The sequence below is a fragment of the Cydia amplana genome, chromosome 2, assembly GCF_948474715.1.
Source record: "Cydia amplana chromosome 2, ilCydAmpl1.1, whole genome shotgun sequence".
Taxonomy (NCBI): domain Eukaryota; kingdom Metazoa; phylum Arthropoda; class Insecta; order Lepidoptera; family Tortricidae; genus Cydia; species Cydia amplana.
The window spans coordinates 15,525,458-15,552,812 of NC_086070.1; the positions used below are offsets into that span (position 1 = coordinate 15,525,458).

General features: G+C 37.1%; 1 protein-coding gene across 1 annotated transcript in view; it reads left to right on the forward strand.

Annotated features, from left to right (window-relative positions):
• LOC134658139 (O-acyltransferase like protein-like) overlaps positions 1-21,642 on the forward strand; it is a 60,201-nt gene extending 38,559 nt beyond the window's left edge. The window contains exons 7-13 of the mRNA XM_063513751.1: positions 13,331-13,497; positions 14,395-14,580; positions 15,041-15,220; positions 15,389-15,539; positions 20,032-20,212; positions 20,458-20,600; positions 21,340-21,642. Of these exons, the coding sequence (XP_063369821.1) occupies positions 13,331-13,497; positions 14,395-14,580; positions 15,041-15,220; positions 15,389-15,539; positions 20,032-20,212; positions 20,458-20,600; positions 21,340-21,546 (1,215 nt within the window). The 3' untranslated portion in view covers positions 21,547-21,642. The remainder of the gene's footprint in view (positions 1-13,330; positions 13,498-14,394; positions 14,581-15,040; positions 15,221-15,388; positions 15,540-20,031; positions 20,213-20,457; positions 20,601-21,339) is intronic.
• The last annotated feature ends 5,713 nt before the right edge of the window (positions 21,643-27,355 follow it).

A 27,355-nucleotide genomic window follows, 5' to 3' on the forward strand; every position in this document is an offset into this window, starting at 1 on the left:
GTAGGTAATATTCTCCGACCGTCCTTAGTCTGGGACCGGTCTGAAAACCAGCGCCGGGCACCTAGGCCCGGCACACGCTGAGACTGGAACCCTTTGCCTAATACAAAGATCTTCTCACTTTTGTTTTGTATATGATAACAACTGTTTTATTTTATTATGTAAGTAATTCTAACTCTATTTTATGTTCATGTATGTGGCAATAAACAATTCTTATTCTTATTCTATTCTTATTCTTATTCCTATGAAATTCCGGGGTTCCCATACAGAGTGGCTGAAAAATAACTGCATTCCGTTGCCAGGGAGGTGTTGGGATTATACTGAGCAACTTTTATTATGGGACCAACCCCGAAATCGCGAAAAAAAAATTGGCTTTTTATACATTTTGGCTAGTCCATTTTCTATGGAAGGGTAATTTTTTTTCGCGGTTTCGGGGTTGGCCCCATTGTAAAAGTTGCTCAGTATAATCCCAAAACCTCCCTGGCAACGGAAATGCAGTTATTTTTTAGCCACTCTGTATGGGAACCCCGGAATTTCATATGAAAAGTTAAAAGTAAAAAAAAATCATAACTCGATAACTACGAAAAATCGGCTAACATACATGGGGTATATTCTGATAGCCCACGACGTGAGGAATCTAAAAAAAAATTTTTGGACGTCAAGGTTTGGACCACCCTGTATATAGGCTGAATTATTATTATTATTTATAAGCGGTACGGTACCGTTATTATTTATCAATACCGCTTCGTTTTGAAGGTACTATACCTGTTGAAATATAAAGTACGGTACCGGTATAAAATTGCAGCAGGTACAACAATTTTTTATAGGTGTACAGTCAGCTGCAGAGAAAAGGTACCACCCCTGCATACAATCTTCTATGCAGGGGTGACCTGCAGCTGACTGTACCTAAACCTTCACTGACCGAGCGTAGGCGAAGGTCTCCGTTTCAGCTTGGGCAAAAATACTTTCGTTTGTTCGAATGTTCTCCTTTGCATATCACATTTCTCAAATATCTCGAGAAAATTTGTAAGCAGGTTCGGTAGTTGGATATAATTACTCGGTTTCTTTTTTTTTTTATAAGTTCTAATAGGCAGAGATTGTCATAAAGGACTTAAGCGACAGTAGGGTCTGTGGTACTTAAGACCATTGTGATTATTCGTAGTGTCCGACCGAAGATTCGGTTTCGGTTTCGGTTTCGGCCATAAAGTCATGTTTCGGCCGTAGTTTCGGTTTCGGCCAAAAAACGGCCGAATCTTTCGGCCTGGCCGAAACATACGAAATAGTACTTCGTATTATGAAACTAAACTATGTGACAAAGACCAAAAGTTGGCGAGCAAGTAGGACAACAATATTTATATATACAGAAATTTGTGTTTCGGTCGGACACTAATTATTAGGTACTTACTGATTACGCTGCGCCGCGTGGAACGTGAGGTGCGTTGGGGTAAGTACATACAAATCATTCAAGAAAAAAATCCCTTTTAAGATCACTCGTGTGTCTGCCCCTAATAGACTAATTCAATTGAAATTTGGTACACATTTTTCACATATGACAAAGAGTCGGTGATCCAAAGATGGACTAGTAACGTAAATAAATAAACTTTTAACTTTGCGGCCATTTTTTTGTATCGTGTGATATATCAGATATTAAATTGTAAGACATTTACTAATAATAAGCATTGGTCACGTAAATTATTTTTAGTCTTTTTTTGCAAGTATGAATGATATAGAACATTATTTCAAGTATTTTTAAAATTAAGCCTATCCAAAGGCGACTTGGAAGATGTGTCATGGGGATCTATATTCGTTGGGTGAAAAACAAGTTTTTTTGTCTAATTATCGTTTAAAACACAATCGATCGGCAATAACGCGGGCACATAAAACAAAAAACTTCTTTTTTCACTCATAAAACTCCTTAAACCTAATAAGAGCTAAACAAAAACAAGTGCGAGTCGGACTCGCATTCTAAGGGTTCCGTATATTAAGTCCGTCTCACGCTTGACTGCACATTTCTTATAGATTTTCCTGACATATATAGGTAAAGAACTACTTTGTGTATTTTTTTTCAAAATTTTAGATCCAGTTGTTTCGGAGAAAGTGGGCGGAGAATGATCATTTTTTGCCTATTTTCATGAATAACTGCTGAACTATTAATCCTAAAATTATAAAAAAAGTTATGTTTGAGATTCTTACAATGAGCTCTTTTATTTGATATGTAACACTATATAGTTTAAAAAACATATTTTTTAATTTTTTCATTTACCCCCCCCCCAAAAATGGTTACCGTATTTCAAATTCTCTAAAATACATTTTATTTACGTTACACGTCCATCTTTGGGTCACAAATTTACATTTGTATGCCAAATTTACATATGTGTGCCAAATTTCAACTGAATTGGTCCAGTAGTTTCGGAGAAAATAGACTGTGACAGACGGACGGACAGACAGACAGACGCACGAAGAATTATATGTATATGCACTTATCCCAACGCACCTCTCGTTCTACGCTGCGCGGGGTTCATTGCCGCTTCTACCGCCGTAAGTGTAAGTACAACTACATCATCAAGGCTACGATCGAAGATAATCAGTTCAGCACTGAAATAATAGCGGTGGAATGCCAGTATAATATTTAATTATTTATTTTAATTTTATAAATTTAATAGCAAAATAAATAGCGAATATAGGATACTCGTACAAGTAAATCTGAGATCTTAGGGGTACATCAGCCGACATATATTATTAAATTTTATTTTGTCGGCCTTAATTAAATTTCCACCCTGCCGAAACTTTATTTATTTAAATTTTTAATTGAATTGATTTTTCGCCTTATGAATAACCGTATAGAGTAGTAAATAACATTTTACATCTGACTTAATGACATCTGGGTTTATTCGGTTTAACTTTACAAAACGCGCATCTCGACAAAGCCATAATATGCAGAAAATAGTTAACAATCAAATGAATTAAATTAGAATTTAAATACGTCACGTGTGACATGAACAGACAAGGAGAGCAAGATTTAATGTATTGTTTCTCTTTCTTCTTTCAATGGAACGTTTTTACAGTTTCTGTTCCTCAAAAGAGGTCAGTGGTTAACACTATACTCAAAACGCAATCTTAAAAAAACTTGATGGGTCAATGACCTGTCCCAGTAAAGTGAGGTAGTGTGCGTGAAGTGCGCTTGTGTGTGAAATGGGGTAAATTGACAGAATCTGAAAATTTACCCACCTCTACCGTCACCTTAATAGCTGGTCGGTTAAATGCCAAATGTATACGTGCCATTATTTAATCTGTGGCCGTAAGTATTTGCCGATTTTCACAGCAAGTCATCTTAAGAGCAAAATTGTAGTTTTTATATTGAACTTTTACTCATAAAAGAAAAAAAACACATAAAAATTAGACTTTAGTTGCTAGAGCAAACTTTAAGCAAAACCGTAAAAAGTCAAAGTTGGCTTGATAGATAATAATCGGGCGTTTTTTTTGTTGTCCCTACACTTTTTTTTCAAATTTGGGATTTTTTATGTTATTTCTACTCAGAATCACGAGCTCTTTCTGAACTCGCGCACGGAGGGTTCCGCACCATCAACAAAAAATAGAGCAAAACAAGCAAAAAAACGGTCACCCATCCAAGTACTGACCCCGCCCGACGTTGCTTAACTTCGGTCAAAAATCACGTTTGTCGTATGGGAGCCCCACTTCAGTCTTTATTTTATTCTGTTTTTAGTATTTGTTGTTATAGCGGCAACAGAAATACATCATCTGTGAAAATTTCAACTGTCTAGCTATCACGGTTCGTGAGATACAGCCTGGTGACAGACGGACGGACGGACGGACGGACGGACGGACGGACGGACAACGGAGTCTTAGTAATAGGGTCCCGTTTTTACCCTTTGGGTACGGAACCCTAAAAAGTGTCCTAAGGTTTTTATTTCCATTACGTCACCATTTTTCATAGACTTTGTATGGCGGTCGCGGAATGGAAAGATCGAAAAATGTATGGAAATTTTGGGACCCTTTTTTTCTCATATTAGGATAGAAAGAGCTTGTGATTCTGAGTAGAAATAACATAAAAAATCCCAAATTTGAAAAAAAGTGTAGGGGACAACAAAAAAAACGCCCAATCACGAAAACATGCCTATTTTTAATTTATTTTCTGTTCTATACCGTTACCTTGCGTACAATAGCAATAAAATATTTGTATAAAATGGTTATTGATATAGTCGAGGGATTTGGCTAAAAACGTGCGCGATCGCCAAGTCTTCCGTCGCAAGTTTCGCCCCCTCTTAACGTTATTACTTCATTAGGAACAGACAGACGAAATCACAACAATTGGGATATTTGTTAGGCTGATTGTATGAACATCTAATATTAGCATTCATTATACATATTTAACTTATTTAAGAGCAATAACCCCGTACCGTACCGATATTATATTTATGAGAAGGTTATTTAATTAGTAAAATGTACCAGGATATGAGTATACCTAATAGGTATAGCGCATAATTTAAATTTATAATTAGAAAACATGAGGGTTATTAATTATTATCCATAAGGTTATTATCCCATATATCCAAATATACAATATTTGACTCGTCCGTTTCACAGTGTGACATGGTTCAGTTGCAACTATGTACACTTGGGCCCAAATTATCTAAATACACATTGTCTACAGACTGTTTTAAAAATATAGTTAATGAGGTACAATGTACAATCTTTGAGCAATGCCGCAGCAAGTCGAAGGAAAAGGCAAGTAAAATGGCGTAAGAGCGCGGTGGGCGCTCGCGCGGCCACTGGACCGGTTAGCGACATACTGCCCTTGCGGCCACGCAGCGAGTGGTTAGACACGAAAAGCGGCCAAGTGCGAGTCGGACTCGCCCATGAAGGGTTCCGTATTTAGGCGATTTATGACGTATTAAAAAAAAACTACTTGCTAGATCTCGTTCAAACCAATTTTCGGTGGAAGTTTACATCATATATTTTTTTTAGTTTTATCATTCTCTTATTTTAGAAGTTAGGGGGGGGGGACACACATTTTACCACTTTGGAAGTGTCTCTCGCGCAAACTATTCAGTTTAGAAAAAAATGATATTAGAAACCTCAATATCATTTTTGAAGACCTATCCATAGATACCCCACACGTATGGGTTTGATGAAAAAAAAAATTTTGAGTTTCAGTTCGAACCCCAAAAATTTATTGTTTTTTTTCTATTTTTGTGTGAAAATCTTAATGCGGTTCACAGAATACATCTACTTACCAAGTTTCAACAGTATAGTTCTTATAGTTTCGGAGAAAAGTGGCTGTGACATACGGACGGACAGACAGACGGACAGACAGATGGACAGACAGACAGACAGACAGACATGACGAATCTATAAGGGTTCCGTTTTTTGCCATTTGGCTACGGAACCCTAAAAATGTTATAATATGGGGCATTATCTATGAAAAGGGACCTTCATGTCGATGGCGCTTACGCCGCACAGCGTCGCGCGGCATTATATTTATATCGGAGCATCGCTAATAATGGCGTAACCATCCATCGACAATAAGGTCCCTTTTCATAGATGACGTCACATATCTTGTTAGTTGTAGAACCATATCAATGCGCCCCGCTCGCTACTTTTAATACCTAGTGTAGTGTAGTAGGTAAATAGGTATTAAAAGTTACGCTTATTTTATTGACATTGGCCATACTGTCCACTTAAACTTTTAAACACTCAATTTAAGAACTTACCATAGCCAATTGCAGAAGAGCATTATAATATTTATAATTTAAATTTATTGAACAAAAACATAACAAACATGACACAAAAAAAAACAATAAATAAAAACAACTTAAAATTACAATTAAACTAAATACAAACTAAAAACTATTCTAAAGTAAAACTAAACTAAAACTAGTTTTCAAGTTTGAGACCAGGGATGTTGCGAACATCCGCATACGCATCCGCAACCGCGGAACATCCGCATTATTTTCAACATCCGCATCCGCATCCGCATCCGCATAAAATCGATGCGGAGCTTATGCGGATGCGGATGTCGAACAAGTCGGTACAGGAACGTCTTAGCGGCGGCGTAAGTGCTAGGTAATTTCGTCATTACCTATAACGAAATCGTCTAGATCCAGAAAAGTCGGCGAAGTTACTGTTTATTAAATATAACGCACCTATATTCTTGCTCATATACTAAACGTTTGGTTTTTTTAAATAAAAAAATACTAAAAATGTAATATTTGACGTTTTCTAAGTACCTAATCTTGACATCCGCATCCGCATCCGCATCCGCGGATGTGAGCCTTTAAAAATCCGCATCCGCATCCGCATCCGCGGATGTCAAAAAATCTGCATCCGCAACATCCCTGTTTGAGACAGTTGACAGTTTGTTGTCGAATAGTATAAAGATGTCGTCCTATGATAGTTCACATTTATCCCACGCTGTGCGTTACCCTCGCTTGTATTTCCACCACACACTAAGCACTTAGCCTAGTCGCTGTCGTTGTGGCCCGACGCGCTAATCGGTGTGGACACTGTGGTCGAAACGAAATGCCATTTACATTATTTCATTTTCGTAATCATTGACGATTTTCTGCCGCTCCATTCCTAGTGAATTTTCGTTTAGGATGAATAAACTATTTACGTTAGTGTAGGTACATAATATTACACAATACATAATATTATTCACTGAGTAACATATTACCTATTCGTAAACAAATTGCTGACTTAGTAAAGGGTTGCCATACGTCCCCGTACACCGCGCAATGTCCCCGTTATAAGCTTGGTGTCCTAGTGATCCTCACAGGAGCAAAATACGGTTTCAAATTCTTCCTCACTGTCCCATTCGAATTGCTCAATGTATTCTTCACTTTAGGTTGGTAGTAGGTAATGGTTGTAATGGCTGGTTTATTGCACAAGTATCATCATCTATCATTTATTGCAGTCAACAAAATAGGTAGTCATGCTCGCTTGCGCTCGGCCTTCTATACGGCACTCGACAGCTAAACTCTTATTTCCCGACTCTATTAAGTTGTAATGTAATTAAGGTACATCACACAACAAATACTTAAGCTTCTTCTTCTTACAACAAATATTATACTAAGAAAATAATTTTATCTTATGCCCTATTTACAAACTAAGTTAAGGCTACAAAGGGTAAAAGTCGAAGAGTCTTGAACAAAATTAAATACAATGTAGGTATTATACATTTATAGATGCTGTTACTTTAAATTAACTTAGTACTAAAGTATACAAGAAGTTTAACTACAGAAACAACACAATATAAATATTATAAGAAGTTTATTGATTTTCTCTTATTTAGTAAATCCAGATTTAGAACTTAGCTTAGAACTACAATTATTATAGCCGCTAGGCTTATTTACTTACTTTTTTTTTAACCAAAATGTAATTTTAATTATTTTATTTTAGAAGTGAAAAGGAGGAGGAAGATACCTAAATTACAAATATCTAAATATACAATGCTTCACAGGAAGTTTCCTAATTCCGGATTTCGGGAAACTATCCTTTCTAAATTTATATTATACCTACTTAGACCGTGCGTGATACATCTTAATTGAATCGTCCGTCAAAAAAGGGTGTGAAAAGATGGTTAGGTAAATAACAACATTTCCAAACGTTTTGGCCCGAGTGCCAATAAATTCCTGCTTTAGCTGTTTTAGCCGCTGTCGAACCAGGGGGCTTAGCCAAGATGACAATCTTACATCGACAAATGTCGATCGTTTTAAGAAAAAATTCGGGATCGGGATGACAGATGCAATGAAATGTCACGCAATTATTTCCATACATTATTTCACTTTCGAGTGACTCTTGCTGTCCTTCTGCTGAGTGGATTGAAAGGGCTCCGCCCGCGCCTGGCTGGGCTCGCAAGTTATAGTTTGGAGTCCCCTGATTTAAAGGACCGTCGTCAAATATGTAATAGATCACATTAAGGTACTGTTTATAAAAATATTGCGGCAGCATGATAATGGTCTGTTGAACAAATTGCTCTCCTACAGTACAGTACCCGCGCCGCGAACTTCCTGCTACTCCAAACTTTGTAATTAACATATTTTTATTGCTTCTACAACTTCAATAAGGCAATTTTTAAAGGCACGTATTTAACCGGTCAACTAATTAATCGATTTTGGGTAGTTTAAAAAAATAGAAATGGCTTCTAAAATTAATAGTTTGGCAACAAAAACGGAGTCTTAAAATACATATATCAATATGAGTTGTATTTTAAAGCCGTTACAGCGTTTGAATATTTTTAGGCAGGTACCAAGTATTTATTGAGCAACTGAATTAATATATTGGAGACCATTTATGAAGCATATTTTAAAAAGAAAACGGCTATCTATTAATTCAAAAATGAAGTTCTTTTAAAATATTTTGTTTGGTCATTACATTACACGGTCAACGTAACACGCTCCTCCTCGCTTCGCTCGTCGTCGCACCTATCTGTTGACTCTAGCAGAACACAGTGGTAACTATTGAAATTTAAAGATCTAATGGTATAATGGCCATTAGGCGTTTCATGATTACAAATTTCGACTATAAGTATACTGACCATTGCGTATTGGTAAATTAATTTGAGGTGTTTTGTGTAAAAAGTGACCAATATGCATTAAATTTAACTACTTTCGTGTTAAAATACTACCTAGCTGAAAACGATATGCTCAGTTATGATTAGTTTACTTAGGTGTGAACAACTAGATGACAGCTAAATTTTATGATCGCTTTACAATATTAGTTGCCAATTTATTATTTTAGATGCCAACCTATCACTTTAAGTTCCCTATAATTTTTTTAGGTGGCTTGATTTTGCTGTTAGTTTTTTTAATAATATGATGCTTATATTCGAGGATAAATTATTTTTTTGGCGCCAAAATATTAATGCACAGCCAAATTATATTATTATATGCCCAATGAAAGTTCCTGTTTAATATTTTAGTTGCCCGGTTAATAATAAGCCATTTTTAAATATGACTAACAAACGATAAAACAAGCAATATTTTCTGTTAAAAGTAACTAAAACGTTCCACGAGGAAAACAATTCGTCCCTTGATAGTCTAGTTTAGATGGCCTTTTAACTTTTCGACTGCATTGACTTTGACACAATTATTTTATTACTTATTTAATGTAACATATGTACGAGAGTAGACCTTTATTATTTATCTTCGTTGTATAATTGTTTTTAATTAAGTAGGTTTCATAACCATTTGGCACCATCCAATATAAAACAAGGTAGACAACCTTCGCTACTTAGAACACTAACTCCATTAAAATAGGTCAAACAACAATAGCTTGAGATTTTTAACTACTTTAATTTCTGCGTCTAGTTACTTTCTTCTTTTTCCATATGAATTAACAAGTATATTTATTAATTTAGAAATTTAATTCAGGCAACAAGGCCCATATTACAAATACCTTACAGACTAACATACATTATGTATTTTATAAACTTAAATTTCAATTCAATTTCAATTATTTATTTATTTCAAATCCATACGATCCATAATTGTTAGTAAAACGAAACACTAGTTATTTAGTCGATAAAACGGCGTGGCTCCGTTGCATCGGCTGCTCCTGTGTCGGTATATGCATGGTAGGTATTGTTTTAAAGTTCACGCTCTCGGTCACCTTGTGGTCTTTAGCTTTATGGATATATAAACTACCAAACCGAATCATGCACACAAAATCGTGATGTCGAAACAAGTGGAGCCCGTTATTGAGAATAATGGCGTCCTTGACCGGAATGCGCGGCCGATGACTCTGTTAATTTAGGGTTCTTAGGTGCAGACCATTCTGTACATACATCATATGTCTGTTGATACATAACAATTAAATTTAAGGGTTATTGGAAAATTATCACGCATTTCAGACTCATATAATCGATGTTAAAATCATCTAAAATTTATGATGTACTTAAACATTCACGATTTTCACACATTATTATTTAGTTTATCGGGACTTAATCCCGACTGACAGGGATGTGCAAAAAGTTCAAGTTGATAAAGAAGACCAAGAAAGGGTACTTAATTCTAAAAACTCGCGCAGCTAGAAGATGTTGACGTCAACTTTAGCCAGTTTTTCTCCGAGAATAGTAAATAAAATTTAAAAATAAAAATAAGGGTTTCGACATAATATTTTGCAATATCAATCTCACAACCGCAGACGACCTCTACATTGGAAATAATTACCTACATAATCTAGGATTTACAACTTTTTGCGAATAATTATAGTTTATCTCGTGGTTTCGGCAACAAAATACTTTGCAATAAAGATGCAACCCAGATTCTGCTACAGGGTGTTATAGCTCCGTCATTTTATAAAAAAAAAACTTATACGTAACCTATACATATTTATTTTCAATCGTGTAGGTATTGGTAAATCGATCAGTTTTAAGGGTCCACTGATTACCAGTCCGCCGGACGATATCGGCCTGTCAGTTAGAACAAAAAGTTGACAGCTCCGAACAACTGACAGGCCGATATCGTCCCGTCCCCCCCCCCCCCCCCCTATGGGCCCCTTTGATGAGAAATACTGATTTAAATAAGTAAGTAATATTATTAGCACAAAAAATAATAAGTTTACTAATAGATATATATTACAGCCATATAATTATGTCCTATATACTATTGATTGATCGTCAAAGGAACCCTCTAAAAGCATCTTCCAACACCACATCAGGTTTTAAAGTCAATAGCAAACAATAACCATCTGTCGATAGAGTAAGTTGTCAAACTTGTACATTGACCAAATATGACTATGTTGTGCAACACGTGACTGCGAAGGTCATTCTCACGACTGAGTTAAGTGAAAAAGAAATATTTCTAACCATCTGCCTAAACAAAACCGAAAACTGAGGTTGACAAATTGCGTCGGTTAGTAACGCTTCTCTTAAAAGTTCCGCACGAAAAAGGTTTTAGGGAACCCGTATGGTGGGGTACAGAGGGGGGGGGGATATTTCAAAGTCCAGTTACTAAGCCAAGTACCTATTAAGATGACCTAACTAAGAGTTTGAGTTGAACATTCTAAAACAATTTAAAAAAATATATGAAATTATTTTGAACAGTGTTTCCGTAGACGTCTGCCGTTCGGGGTATGTAGGTAAACCAGTACGGTTACCATCAGTTTGTCACTGACATAAACGCCGTCGAGAACGTAATTTACTTTCTATACATCTCGCTCGCACTCGCATATTAGTGCAAACGGGATGTATAGAAAGTAAATTACGTTCTCGACGGCGTTTATGTCAGTGACAAACTGATGGTAACCGTACAGGTGAAGTCGGCGCCACTCGGCGCATGGAACAAATACCTATCGGCCGGCAACCCGAGGCGCGGCGGTTGCACATTTCCTCACGGCGAACACGCATTAACGAACAATTTAAAACAATTATGCCTGTGGAAGTTTATTACCGTACGTACACAATAATATTTAAATACATATTACATATTACAAATAATAATTATCTTTTGGAAGCAATCATATTATATTCAGAAGAAGTTCAAGAAGTTAATAAAGACAAGGTTACACGGATGTTATTAGGTCTTATTAGGTAGGTACAGGAACGCTCTGATAAATGCATATTTAAATATATTTAAACATAAGAATTGTGAGTCGGACAACGTGTAGGTACCTACATAACATTTTTAATGAGATAAGTATAAAATATGTAGATTGATTTACGATACGGGGCCCAGGAACTATATGTTGTAAACGAAAGTCTACAACATATTAGCATAACCATCATAAGTAGTAACGTCTATCATATACCTATGTTGTGGTGTTACTTGTATGATTTCATGTCGCGTGGGCCGCCAAGACAACGGGAATACTACAAAAGGCAGAGAAGCCATTCATACTCGTAACTTCCAATTTGGTTAGTCGCTGAATTTTCCCAGAAGCCTCTTTCAGAAACCGTAACCTTTTTCCAGCAGATCGAAACATTTATCCTGAAATAGACTTAATATGGCATAAACGTAGCTAGACTTTTATATATTTATATCTCTATCGCCAAGACGAGATATACCTATACTTAATATCATTATTAACGTAATTGGTTTAGTTGGTAATGTAATTACAAGTACCCGTACCATGAGCATAGAGAAAAAAATACATAGATTGCTCACTTCATACATCAGTTTTGATACCAAAAAGACAATCTACATCTATCATCGAGTAGCGGAACTATCAGTACTGCTACTTGACAATAGATGTAGCACCGACCGGAAAGTCGTATGTTGTTGAGCATGCTAGATGTAGACACTAAAATTAATAGTCTTTTTGGTACCAAAACTGATGTAGGTATGGAGTGAGCACTCTTGTCTTACTATATTTCTCTATGCCATGAGTCACTGACAGTGTCCAAACTGGTGTGTCAAAATTGAGGGCAGTTCCTCGTAGAACCTATGATTAGAGCTGGACGTTGACAAAAATGTTCTTTAAAAACCTTACTTGCTTATCAAACTTAACGAAGAAGACACATATGGCGATTAACGTGGAATTCGCGTCGTTGTAGAATTCCATTCTGGTCTTCATCAGCAGTTCCATTTCATCAGATGGCTTTTTTTAAATGCAAATGCTTGATTTGTTGATGTAAATACAAAAATTGCTATATCTATGCCTATAACATTTGAGGATTTCTATTAATTCCTCATGGATCGCATCATAGGACCTGGAATTTGACAAAAATAAGATCAATTTGGAATTATATACCTACATTATTATTATTTTTTTCAAATCGATTCAGAAATGACGGAGTTCGAATCTAAGGTAACAAACATCCAAAAAACGGTCAAATTGATAACATCCTTATTTTGAAGTCGGTTAATAAATGGGCCCAGAAAATTTGATAAAGGGTCGTTCAGAGTACGTGATGTCAATGTTAGTTGCACGCTAAAGTTCGCCAAATCGGAAATATTCCGCCTAAGTATGTCGTTTGGTAAGTATGTAGTACTTATGTCGTATTTTACGTAGGTAGAGCTATTTTCTTTACCTTCTTCTTCTTCAGTCGGTCCCTCAATACTGAGGATCGTGACATCATGTCCTTCTGTTGAAGACCAGGTTTTTTTTTACCTACCTACTACTGTATTATTTTGGTTTATGTACCGGGAATACCGGCATGTTTCGACGCCATATTTAATAAATAAATATTAGGGGACATCTTACACAGATCAACCTAGCCCCAAACTAAGCAAAGCTTTTACTATAGCCATAGCTATGCGACGATATACATACTTACATAGATAAATACATACTTATATACATAGAATTTGACGTAGTGTACGAGTAAGTATCAAGTAAGTAAGTATTTTATGATTGTGTTTGTTCTTTGCAGTCATACAGCGACTTCTTCAAAGCCCTGCTGTTCAACGCGCGGGTGATCGTGCAGATCTTCTTCGTGATGGGCGGGTTCCTGATGGCCTACAAGATGCTGGTCTACGCGGAGACGCACCCCTTTTCGCTTAAGACTATCCCTATGGCTCTCGTCAACAGATGGTTCAGGTAACTTCACTACATAGTATAAACCAAAGTCGCCTCCCGCTGACCCTATGTATGCTTAGATCTTTAAAACTACGCAACGGATTTTGATGCGGTTTTTAATAGATAGAGTGATTCAAGAGGAAGGTTTATGTATAATTTGTTAACCCGTGCGAAGTCGGAGCGGGTCGCTAGTTTATAATAAACTATAGATACCAAGGCCTACCGTGACCGAGGCTGTATTCGAATCAGGGTCTTCATCAGCATTCCCAACTGACACCATTACCCCTAGAGCACCTTCTAATTACAAAAATAAACGATATTTATCAGGTAAAGGCGTCTGTAGCGTAATATTTCTAATAATCGATTCCCAACGACTTCCTCATTTTGAAGCAATTGAGCAATTTATTTTATAGGTCTCGAAGGAAAAGCTTCGGCTCATCCAACAAAATTTTACGCTATATGGCTTATGATTTTTTTTTTATGTTTCTATAATATTGGTATCCGGAGAGAAAAATGAGGACTACTTTTATCTGGAGAAGCAGTCACGTGACGTCCTCCAAGTCCATTTTCGCCTTAATTATTTATTGAATCAAGTCAGATTAGACTTGATTACATTATTCGATATTATCATGCCGCGATCAGAAAGGGATTAGAAATAACAGATTTCCATACACTTACGTCAAAATCAATATGGATTGACAGCTATCTCAATCCCTTTCTAATCGCGATTCAGTAATACCTATTGCGTTATTATTTGCTAATATACATAATATTATATAAGTATGTCGCAGCCATTTGGTTAAATTAGCCAGGTAATTAGACGCCTAGGACGTTCATTAAACGCCACATATACATAAACTGCATAAGTGCTTAAGTATTTTCAAAAATAATTACTAGACTTAATTGACCCGTTTTCAGACTAATGCCGGCTGTGCTAGTAGTGATGGGTTTGGCAATGACCTGGGTTCCCCATCTGGGGTCTGGCCCCATGTGGGACGCCGTGGTCAAGCGCGAGCGAGACATGTGCCGCTCCAACTGGTGGCAGCTCGTCATCCTGAGCCCCAATCTGTTCCCCTTCGAGCATCTGTGCCTGCCGCAAGCGTGGTGAGTAGCAAATTGATATATGTATTACGTCTTCTGTAAAGAACTTTGCTTAGAAATTTCAAGGATAATGCTAAATGAAGTAATCCATCAGATCCTCTGATCTCTTTCATGGTACTCTTACCATAATTGCTAACATAGCTATCAGAATAGGGTGCAGTGGCCGCATGGTGAAATAACTGCTAGTCACATCTTTCACTAAACTCAAAGCAGCCAGTGTATTCTCGAGGGGCCCGCGTCTGACAAATGTTATGCGGCGAGACTATCTGAAGAACTTAATTTCTGGTTGCTACCCAACGCTGCGTAACTACAACTATGTGCTCCTACAACTGTTAGCAGCCACGACCTAACATAACGAAGCCTAGGGAGCGTCTAGGCACCCAAAACAGCCCTCATTCTTTAAAAGGCTCAAACAATAAAAAAAATCGTTCCTCTGGTTTTTCTAAACACTACGTCATTTCAGGTACCTGGGTACTGACACGCAGCTCTTCCTTGTAACGCTAGTGGTCATGCTAATAATCTGGCGCTGGCCGCGCTCCGGCGTGCCCGTGCTGTCCGTCGTCATGGTCGTATCGCTGCTCATCCCCTTCCTGCAAAGCTACTTCATGAAGCTGATGCCTATCAGAGTCAGCTTATTCCCTGAGTGAGTATTAAACGTTTCTGGGGACCTTGTATTGAAGTCGTGCTGCTGATACCATCGTTATGTCTGTTTGTATTGTTGCTCTTTTTCTGCCTATTAAAAAAATATGTACAATATTGTCTTCAAAAACCTGACTTTAATTTTTAAATTGATGTTAAACTTTATTTTTAGATCAATAAGAGACATATTCGGGTACAACGACACGTTCTACCACGCGTACGTCTCGGCCCAAGGAAACTGGGCCGGCTACCACCTCGGAGTCATCACTGCCTACTTCTACCACCGCGCGCAGACTGAGAAGTGGAATCTCAGGGAATCTATGGTAAGCAAAACATTTTGAGTCTTATACCCAGATCGGTAAGAGCCATATTCTCTGCTGCCTTTCCAGACGTAGGTATTAGTTACTTAACAATCGGCAAGTCGTGCTATGAAACTTCGGTAGCTCAGCCAGCCACGTAGATTAGCTAGCCCATTTATGTTTAACCCCCGTGGGTTCAAGTTATTCTCTCACTGAGCGTAAGCGTTAGCGAAATGGCTGTTTGCAAACTTTAACAAATAAAATTTTAAGTAATCGATGAGTTCGATCCAAAATAAAATTGCGACATGATATCCACGGTTCCAAGCACGCACATATATCTCGCTCACGTTTACGCTCAGTGAGAGTGAGAGAAGAACACGAACCTACGGGCCCTTATTTAAGAGAAATGTAGCACCTTATTTTACACATTTTAGCTAATGTAAGCCAAATATAACCCATTCGGGCACTAAATAGTTACACGATCATAATCCATTATTCCCTTAAAATCATTAATGCAATGCTTAATGTGAAAATTATGTATTTGAATTAAATCCTCGATTAATTGAACGGATACATTTATACGCATTGCATATCAGATAGGCAATGCAAATTTCGTGCTATTAGGTATGATCATTTGAAAATTACTGGATTAGAACGATAGGAATTAATGGTCGATAAGTATTTTGTAATCTAACAGTGTGCCAATTATTTTAGTTTCGAACCTGATAAATTCTATACTAATATGAGTAATATGTTATGTTATTGAGATTCTGTGTATCTATCTACAACACACTCGTACAATATTTCAGTACCTAGTTTTATCTGCACAGATATAACAACATGCTAATCAGTGTACGGAATTACTTATGAGATCAACTACGAAATTATAAAAAAAAATACTATGCCATAGAAAAAAGTCAAAATTCAAGAAACCGCCGCCATTTTTTTTGCAAATCAAGATGATATTTTAAGTCCTAATAGACCTCCGTTAATAGCACTCTCAAAATTTATTTAGCAGCTTTACCCGAGGGTTAACTGGTGTCGATTACTGGAGGGGGCCTTCTTTCTGAGTTTTGTTAGGGCGTGTGTACACGGTGCCGTCTCCGCGCCGATACCGCTCCGCCGCCGCACGGGCTCGTGTACATGGTGCGTTGTGGGCGCGGAGGCAGCACCGTGTACTCGCGCCCTTACACTATACATGTAGGTACTCAGATCATAGAAGGTACTAGATATCTGACGGAGGCGTGGCGCGTGTCGCCGCAACATGGTCAGGCGGACCATTTTTCTTTCCGCCGTAAGACCGGTAAGACAGTCGCAATTTAGCTGTCGTAGAAAAATGTGCTCGTCAATTTACGTAAAATGCCGGTTTGTAGCGTTGTTTCGTGTAGAAATAGGAGTGCTAGCAAAAACTATAGGGATCATGGAGTTACATACCACATGTGAGTACATTTTTTTACGTATTAGTCAATAAAACAACACATTTTAACAAATAAATCCAGTGACGTATGATTTTACTCAGTCGGACCATTTTGCCAAACAAACGCGTGTCAATTTGAATATGCATTCTACATTGACGGCTTAGCATGGAAAACTATTTGTAGTGTGCTAGGCAACGGCGCAATGCATTAAGCCGCTAACGATATCCACAACGGCATTATTGTTTCTTGGTACGGCCGCTAGCCGGTTCCCTTCTTTCCGCAAGGAACTAGAGTGGCGCTCGTGCATAATTGAGGTTTAAGCGTTATCGATAAAAATATCTGGATATAGTGTGTATGGAAGTAATTATTTTTCAATTAAAATTTTACTATTATTTTGTAGTAGTATACCTATTAATTGTTAATAAAAATTCAGTAGGTAGGTACGTCAAAGAAAAAAACTGTTTTAAATATTATTTATTACATTGTAGTTTATACCTATAAGTAGGGTTTGCAATCCGGATCCGAAATGTAAGTATGAAATTATCCGGATCTGGATCCCGATCCGCGGATCTTCTCATACATATCGGATCCGTCGTGAAAATCCTACTCGCGTCTAACGACAATCCCAAAGTAAACAATATTAAACAAACAGTAAATAAAATCGTTACTAAATTTTATACCAATTATGTTAGGTACGTTTTGATAAACATATAACAAGCTTTCGAATCATTGCTATTTTTTTATTAAAAGCTTTGTATTACATTCTATCAGTAGAAACCTTTGTGACAGAACTTTATGGATTGAATAATATAGGTACTTACCTTAATCGTACCTTAAAAATCTTAGCTCGCAAATAAGGTCAAATGTTTAAAGGTAGGTATATAAATTAAGTCAATGGCAATTATTACTTACTTAAAACATTTTAATGCCAAAACAATAAAGTCACGTTTAGAACATAATACAAAATATCGATAGCTGTTGTAAATTTATCGACTTGTCCTACTCTCTAGCGTCGCCGCTCTTGTCCTTTACCCCACGTGGTTCGGCCAATCACAGCGCGTGAGTTGGTTGTCTGGCCACGCCCTCAGTGATGTGGTGGGGCACAGTTGGAGACACCGAGTCTCGTTGAAATTATGCTTCGTTATAAATCTCCTTACTTCTATGATCTGAGTGTAGGTACTACTAGTATCAAACACTACATACCCTAACTTATGAACTTATAATATGGTAACAAAGACAAGCAGTAAATTTTGAAGCAAGCCAAGTTTTCATAATCAGTTATTAGCATAGAAACTCCAGTTATGACAACCATACGCCCAAGTTATCCGTACCTACTTATCTACTCCATAGCGAAGCAATATAATCAATTTATTAAACGTAGAGTAGATAAGTCAGGTAAAACATTTTATATTCTGAACTTGGTATCAATTTAAATCTAAAATGTTTTGTCAGGTTGGATAATCCTGCTTTTCGTTTTTCTATCGATTCCTATCCTATTTCCACATCCTGCTAAAACTGAACGGCTAAGAAATATCAGCTTATCCGTTTTAATCAAATATAAATAAGGAGATCAGTGTCGCGTCTGTTTTGTTTTGCTGGATTTTAATATACCTAAAACAAGTTTATAATTATCAGTGATCGTTAATTTTCCAGAAATTTTGGTGCAGCATAGTAAAAATAAAGGATTTTCTTCAATATTTTTATAGGGAGAGGATTGGTTAAGGTTTATATTACTGTTATTAACCCTAATTATCTATTCCACCTAGAGTAGGGCATACAGATGCTTTTAACCAACAATGCTGCACCAAAATTGCTGGAAAATTAATGATCCCTGATAATTATATAGCTAAGTGTTTATTCATAAACGCGCTACAAGCCTCTATTAGCTATTAATCATTTGTATTGTATTTGTGAGAAAGGGATAAAACATATATTAACGAAATAAAGCTTGTACAGTTTTATGAATAGAGATTAATTTAAGTACCTATTGAATCACGAGCTGCACTTATAACTAACTATAAGTGAATCGAAACGCCCCAATTTCTCAAACTCTAGGCAGTTAACATTTTGCGCTTAATTCTAATCGCCCCGGCCCCCGTCTTATTAAAGAAACTGTACCAATTTGCAATTTCAAGTCGTCCTATTGTCCTGACGATCTCATTTCGAGATACTCAAGATTCCTGTTCGAGATTCGGGATTTCAGACTTTAATATAAGAGAAGCGCTTGGACAGAAGGATTAGACCGTTCTGTTTTCCATTTTCCAGGAATAAAAAGAACACTGAACTTGAATAAATATTTTTTTTAGAATAATAGGTTTCAAAGTTTATTATTATAGCCTACTCGATATTTGAGACATACTATCTATGCACCAGATAGATATGTACGTGTGATTTAGAGGTTTCTGTACCTGCCATGACATAATCTTACTCAGAATATCTTTCGCCACATCTTTTTTTTAATAGTTCGCCATATTTATATTAAGCCATAAGCACAAAATATTGCTTAAAAGAAAAATATGACCGCAAACCTACAAGTGAAAATATAAGAAAAATCTTTTCACAAAAATAATCCCGTCATAATGATACCTAGTACTAAGTACTTAACTAAGTTAGAACCGTACTTTCTTTGTAAGCATTGTATGTAAGTGGTGTCGCGTTGTTGCCAATTACCTAAGGTCGCCAGTTGCCATCCCTCGTTGTTTAATAATATCATTGCCGCTAAGATTAGCGGCAATGATATTATATAACCATAGATAGGTTATACTCATACTTGAAGAGCACAAAAAATACTTCCATATTTATTTCTGTGTCTACGAAGAAACCTGTTATTTTTGATTAATTTTCTCATTCCATCCATATTTGTTACACTCGTTGTTAAACATAAGGTCGTCTCTTTCTCTTTCGGTGAGCGGGAGCTCGTTAGCACGTGCACATTTCTCGCTTGTCCAGCCGCGTCTAAAGGCAACTTGTCCAATTTGTCACAAGTTAAGCGCTTCAATTTTGGAATGCCTATAACCTATCTTGAGTTATAAATCATTGCTTAGCGGTTACATTAAAATAGGTAAATGATAAAACTTACCAACTTTGAATGATTACAGCTCCTGCGCCTAATGATGCTGGTGTCGATCCCGGTGGCGTGCGGCGCCGTGCTAATGGGCTGGGACCTGCACCACCGCGAGGCCTCCGCCTTCGAGGCCGCTGTCTTCAACGCGTTAAACCAGAACTTCTTCGCATTTGCCCTGTGTATTTTCGTCATCGGTTGCTTCTACAGGTGTAACAGTGAGTATTGTGTTGATTCTATTCTTTAATGTTGGCATGCCGTGCTCATGGCCATGGCCCTGCACGACCGCGAGGTTGGATTTCAACTTTTTCTCTCTTACGTGGTGCATCATTACAAGTGTAACTAGTACCTAACAGTAACTACCGAGTATTTATGGATTTTTATGGATCTTTTTCCCGTGGGTGCCTTTAGGACTTCAAAAATTTCAAAATGCGCTTGTCTTGACATGGACCGTTGTTTACAGAGCTGTACGTCGGTGCCGTGGAATGGGGTCCGCTGCAGCCGCTCGGCCGCATGTCCTACTGCGCGATGTTGCTGCACGCCACCGTGCTGCGGACCTACGGCGGTCAGATGAGACGCTCCTTCTACGCCACCGACTATACTGCCGTAAGTATCCCACCGGCCATTATCATCTGTTCTTGATAATGGTTTACTCAAAACTTATTAATATTAGTGGACATAACTTTCCAAAATTTAGTATTACAAATAAAATCATACCTCAGTGATATGAGATGCTCTCGGTTACCAACCACTACCATTAACAGGCCATTATGAGTATCAATTATTAAACCGCGATTAGAATGGGATTTAGCACAGATAATGAACAATTACATGAAATTACATTACCGTGGTAGAGTATGCAAATAAATGAAAATAGTTTTCCAGAGATACGTTTTGTTAAAAAAAAGACCACGGAAAATCAATTGCTCGAACCACCAACGTATTCCTGGAACCCTTTTTTCTCCTATTTCGATCGAAGAGCTTATGATTGTGAGTAAATATGACTTACATAAATGCAAATAAAATAGCCCGACTATAAGTATCGGCGCTTGAAATAATTATGACTGTATAGATATCTTTGACCGACTAATGAATATACATATTTCAATAATAAAAACGTCATGGATAGTTTTAATTACTCTTATGCTGACGGTACTTTCGAATGCCGTTTTCATTGCGGTATAATAATATCTCGTTGCTAATCAAAATTAAAGCCTACTTTCAACCAAATCCTGATTACTATTAATTGTTACTCGCCACATCACGAACAATAGGCACTTATTTTAACTTCAGCAAAGTTGCAATCTTTAGCTTTCATAATGTAACGATCGTGTGACGTCATCAGATCATGTTATACGCCGGCATCGTGACCACCACGTACCTCTGGTCCCTTCCCCTGTACCTGTTCGTGGAGGCGCCCGCCTGCGCCTTGCAGAAGTTCCTTCTGGGCCCCAAGAGGAGACCCAGGAAGGAGCAAGAAGCCAACGGCAACGGCCAGGTGAAGCCCGGACAGTCCACTGTGTCCGTCTCCACTGTGTCCACGCATATTTAAGTCTGAGTAGATTTTACTGGGTGAAATTAAGTTTTTAAGAGTTTATCTAAGTGAAATAAAAGTAAGTTTAGAATATTCTAAATACATCACGAGAAACTTTACAAAATGAACATATTTTTAAACGTTATTTTACTGATAGACATGATTTATAAAATGTGTACTTTCATGAAATGGCCTTTCCCTTCTCGTCGTTTGTAGCTCAAGTTTGACATTTACCTTATATTTAGGCCAATAATGCGACGATACAAAGAGAGGATTTAAAAACATCACCGATTTATTTCCAGGCGTTTTATTATTTACGTGAACATATAAGTAAATCGTATTTATTTTTACGTAATAGATGCTTATGTTTAAATGTCTTCGCTCAAACATTTGTGGCTCCTTAGTAAGCTTGCCAAGACTTTAGCAATTAGTACCTATCTCTTTTCATGAAAAGTAATAGGTTATGTCTCTCATTCAGTTTATTACTACCATCTCTATAGAAGATATACTCTTATACTTATGAAAAACATTTTGTATTACTTTAATGTTGTTTTATGTAACGGAAACGTGTATAAGATCTATTTAGATTTGCTCAATGTATTGTTAAGGCATATACTCGTCTATCCTGTGATTTTAGATAGTTGTAAATAGTGACGTTAATATATCTCTTAGTAAGTATAAATATCGATATCTTAAAGAAAATTATAAGTATGACAGCTATGACTTGTCGAATGTATTTTAAGTTACGGCAATTAAAAATTATTGGAATATGATTATACTTAGGTACTAGTATTCGTAATAATCAAGAGCAGTAAATACGGGTCACTTTCAATAGACATTTCCATGAAAATGACCCATTTTCATTGCTATCGATTGTACATAAACAACACACGTTGTTTGTGTTTATGTAGAGTAAGTATAATACCTTATGTCTTAACAGGATCGTTATTTCGAATACTATGTAAATTATTTAGAATTTAGATAAATCGAGCTAGAACTTTCTACCTAACGTCTAAATCGTTTCTATCTACTTCTGAAATCTGGTATAATTTGAATGCATTGCGTTACGTCGAATTGCTTTTGAGTGAAAAATTACTCGCATTTCGCTATTACGCTTCTCTTCAAGAATTGTATGGTAAGATTTTTCAATAGCGTTACTTAGTAGACGTTAAGTGGGCTGATGGCATTCAAGGATCGTATTCAAAATGATTTTGTTAATGTCACCTGTGTATGTACTATTAATTGTAGTTTTAAGGTCAGAGTTTTGTACCTACATATTTTCATTAAATAAAGGTTTATATTTTTATATAAAATCGCCTTTTATTTTAGATAAGTGCCATTCAAACTAAACATTAGTATTAATGTTTAATTTTAAAGATCTAAAACCCCTGCTCAGCAGCTCTGCCTATTTAATCGTTAATGAACCCTTTTTCAGGCCGCACCAATCTGCTAGGTTTTCCCAAAAAATCCAAATACATAATATGTTATTAAATTAATCCAGCTTTGATGATTAATTAAAGGACAAGTCACATTTCCCGAAAGTGCAATCTAATTAGAACCTTAAATCGGCATGCTATAAAGTTAAAATTTTATTGGCACGTGGTATGTGGTCGATAAATCGTACTATGCCTAAATAAACGTTACGTAACGTAACCTAATATAGATACAGTCTTGCAGCGGTATTCGGAAAACAAGATCCGTTCTAGAGAAGAGAACGATACGATATGTACATAACGATATGTACTAGATACCTGGTAGTTTAGATTTCAACTAGATATATTTTGCAGCTCAATTCGGGCAACCAATGTTTGTTTTACGTTAAATTATCGTATTAAGATCATTTCGAAATCGTATTGAGGTTTAAAAATACATAACGAGACGTTATAGACATTGTGGAAATCGTTCAAGAGTATCTCCAGAATCGCGGAAATGTCAAGTTTGACAGGCTAGATCTTAAAAATGTTGTCTCGTATCTTGGTGATGTCTAATAAATATCTAACAGATATCTAGTTCTAAATCCGAATCGGGCCCTTGCTCACTAGCTCCGATGAATTATAAGACTGCCTCGCTTGCCCCTCACACCCCCGCGCTAGATCGCAGACTTTATATCTATAGCCTCTAGCTGCATTCAGCACATTTCTGACAACAAAAGGTGGCAATACGATAGGAGTTTTTTACTCCTTGCACAAAACAAAAACTTATTGTGCGAGGGCACACAAGACGAAAGGGGAAGACGGCGGCGCGAGATCGGCTTTTCCATACAAATGTAGGCCCATTTTCCTCTCTGGTTATGAACATCATACAAAATATTATTACACCATTTTGATCTTTTTTAGGGTCCCGTACCCAAAGGGTAAAAACAGGACCCTATTACTAAGACTCCGCTGTCCGTCCGTCCGTCCGTCCGCCCGTCCGTCCGTCCGTCCGTCCGTCCGTCACCAGGCTGTATCTCACGAACCGTGATAGCTAGACAGTTGAAATTTTCACAAATGATGTATTTCTGTTGCCGCTATAACGCCTATAACAACAAATACTAAAAACAGAATAAAATAAAGATTTAAGTGGGGCTTCCATACAACAAACGTGATTTTTGACCGAAGTTAAGCAACGTCGGGCGGGGTCAGTACTTGGATGGGTGACCGTTTTTTTGCTTGTTTTGCTCTATTTTTTGTTGATGGTGCGGAACCCTCCGTGCGCGAGTCCGACTCGCACTTGGCCGGTTTTTATTTTTATTATAAATGGGCTTACTCATGGCCACAGACTAGCCGAGGCGAAGTGGCCTACGATGGAGCGAGCCTGCCCAGAAGGTGCCTTTTCACCCTTGATTTGAAGGTTGTCGGGTTATATGAGCTCAGAAATATAGACGCCGGCAAGGAATTCCATTCCTTGGCAGTGCGCATAAGACAAGAGGAAGCAAAGCGCTTCGTGCGAATTGGTGGAATATCTACTAAGTAAGGATGGAAACCGGCCGTGCGTCTAAAACTCCGATGGTAGAATGGGGACGCTGGAATAAGCTCGTGTAGCTCTAGTGTGTCAAGTATTTAACCACAAATTTAATATGCCCATTCGTTCTATTTTTCATTTTATTATCAGAGATAGGAGCATTTAAGTTTGTTTTTTTGACGTTTTTATGGAGACGTGGCCATCCACAGTCCTCTTAATGCGTACAATAGCTTTATATACACAATGTAAATAAAATCAGTAAAAGATTTACCTAGACGAGTATGTCTACGTAAATTATTTCATAGCCACTACTTAGACGCCTACACGCTAACCTACTATCTCGCTTATATTATTATACAGCAATGTGTCTACACTGTTTACAGAAAACAAGAGTTATGAATAGAGGCAGGTTTCTTTGTAGTTGATTATAGCACGCCCGTGCCCGCCCCGACAGGTCCCTACCCACAATACCTACCTTACTATAGGCATTCATGGCCCGTTCCATTCAATGAACTACCGTCTAATACAAGCCTGAATGTATAGCCAACTAATTAATTGTGTTAAGACAATAGGGTCTTATAGCGTTGATACAAAGCGGAAACTAAATGAAAAAAGCGGCCAAGTGCGAGTCGGACTCGCCCATGAAGGGTTCCGTATTTAGGGGATTTACTAGATCTCGTTCAAACCAATTTTCGGTGGAAGTTTGCATGGTAATGTACATCATATATTTTTTTTTAGTTTTATCATTACTTATCTTATTTATTATTACAGGGGGGGGGCACACATTTTACCACTTTGGAAGTGTCTCTCGCGCAAACTATTCAGTTTAGAAAAAAAATATATTAGAAACCTCAATATCATTTTTGAAGACCTATCCATAGATACCCCACACGTATGGGTTTGGTGAAAAAACATCTTTTGAGTTTCAGTTCTAAGTATGGGGAACCCCCAAAATTTATTGTTTTTTTTCTATTTTTGTGTAAAAATCTTAATGCGGTTCACAGAATACATCTACTTACCAAGTTTCAACAGTATAGTTCTTATAGTTTCGGAGAAAAGTGGCTGTGACATACGGACGGACAGACGGACAGTCAGACAGACAGACAGACATGACGAATCCATAAGGGTTCCGTTTTTTGCCATTTGCCTACGGAACCCTAAAAACCGCCCAAGTACTTACGAGTCGGAGTCGGACTTGCGCCTCGAGAGTTTCGTGCCATCTCACAATATTTAAATTATTTCATACATATATACAAACATACATAAAATAAACACATACATACATAGACTGATAATACCCTTCTTTGTGATGCGCTGTCGGGTAAAAGAACGTTACAATACGACTAATTGTATTTGTGTAAAATAACTATCTTATTTCAATGTGTGACTTGTAAAATATTTTTTACCAATAAAGGAACTAAACTAAACTAAAAAAATACTTAAATTTAGATTTCACTTTTAACAGGTCTCAGTTTATATTTAAACCTAGGTATACATTTACCTGTGAAATTACAGTATGGTGTTATAGGTAAATCCAAATACTTCAAAATCATCTACAATTTTTCGGTAAACAAGCAAACTACACGTAGGATTTCGCAGTAGAAAGGACTACATACAAAAAAACCTGTTCTCAAATATTAAATGTCTAATTGAATTTAGGATTCGATCCATACACTGTGCTTTTTAGGGTTCCGTAGCCAAATGGCAAAAAACGGAACCCTTATAGATTCGTCATGTCTGTCTGTCTGTCCGTCTGTCCGTCTGTCCGTCTGTCCGTCTGTCCGTCCGTATGTCACAGCCACTTTTCTCCGAAACTATAAGAACTATACTGTTGAAACTTGGTAAGTAGATGTATTCTGTGAACCGCATTAAGATTTTCACACAAAAATAGAAAAAAAACAATAAATTTTTGGGGTTCCCCATACTTCGAACTGAAACTCAAAATTTTTTTTTTCATCAAACCCATACGTGTGGGGTATCTATGGATAGGTCTTCAAAAATGATATTGAGGTTTCTAATATCATTTTTTTCTAAACTGAATAGTTTGCGCGAGAGACACTTCCAAAGTGGTAAAATGTGTGTCCCCCCCCCCTGTAACTTCTAAAATAAGAGAATGATAAAACTAAAAAAAATATATGATGTACATTACCATGTAAACTTCCACCGAAAATTGGTTTGAACGAGATCTAGTAAGTAGTTTTTTTTTTATACGTCATAAATCGCCTAAATACGGAACCCTTCATGGGCGAGTCCGACTCGCACTTGGCCGCTTTTTTTAATCTCCGTTAACTTCGGGGTATAGCTACTTAGCTACTGACAAATGTAATGATACAACACAATGAGAAGTCAAAGTTTTTCCAAAAACCCGGTAGGTGGCGCTGGGATCAAATTACATGCCGCAAACGATTGGTTATCACGGAAAGTACTAGTAGTTTAAATGTAGTCACTTCACTTGACAGACGGACGGAATTAAGGTTCCGTAGATACATTTTTTTTGGAAAGTCCCAATATATGTACTTACATTTAAGGACTAAAATTAAATGGCGTAGGTACCTAGTTAATAAAATAAAATAAATATTTTTCATAAAAAAGTACATGCTAACTAACATGCATAGGTAACTAAAAACTTCGACATATAATTTCGAACATCGATCGTCTGAGGATGTAGTAACTCATACTAAACACTAAACAATATGTAAACAGGCACAAGGCAAGTGTGCCTGCTCGAAGGGGCCTTATGAGAAAATAATTAATTATTGATTATCTCCAGAATGGAGTTAATTAGAATACCGGTGTCTTTGAGAAAGTTATTTAAGCTCAAGAATGCATCCTTGAAGTTAACGGAGTTTGAAAACCACACGGTGTATAATATACAATTAATTAA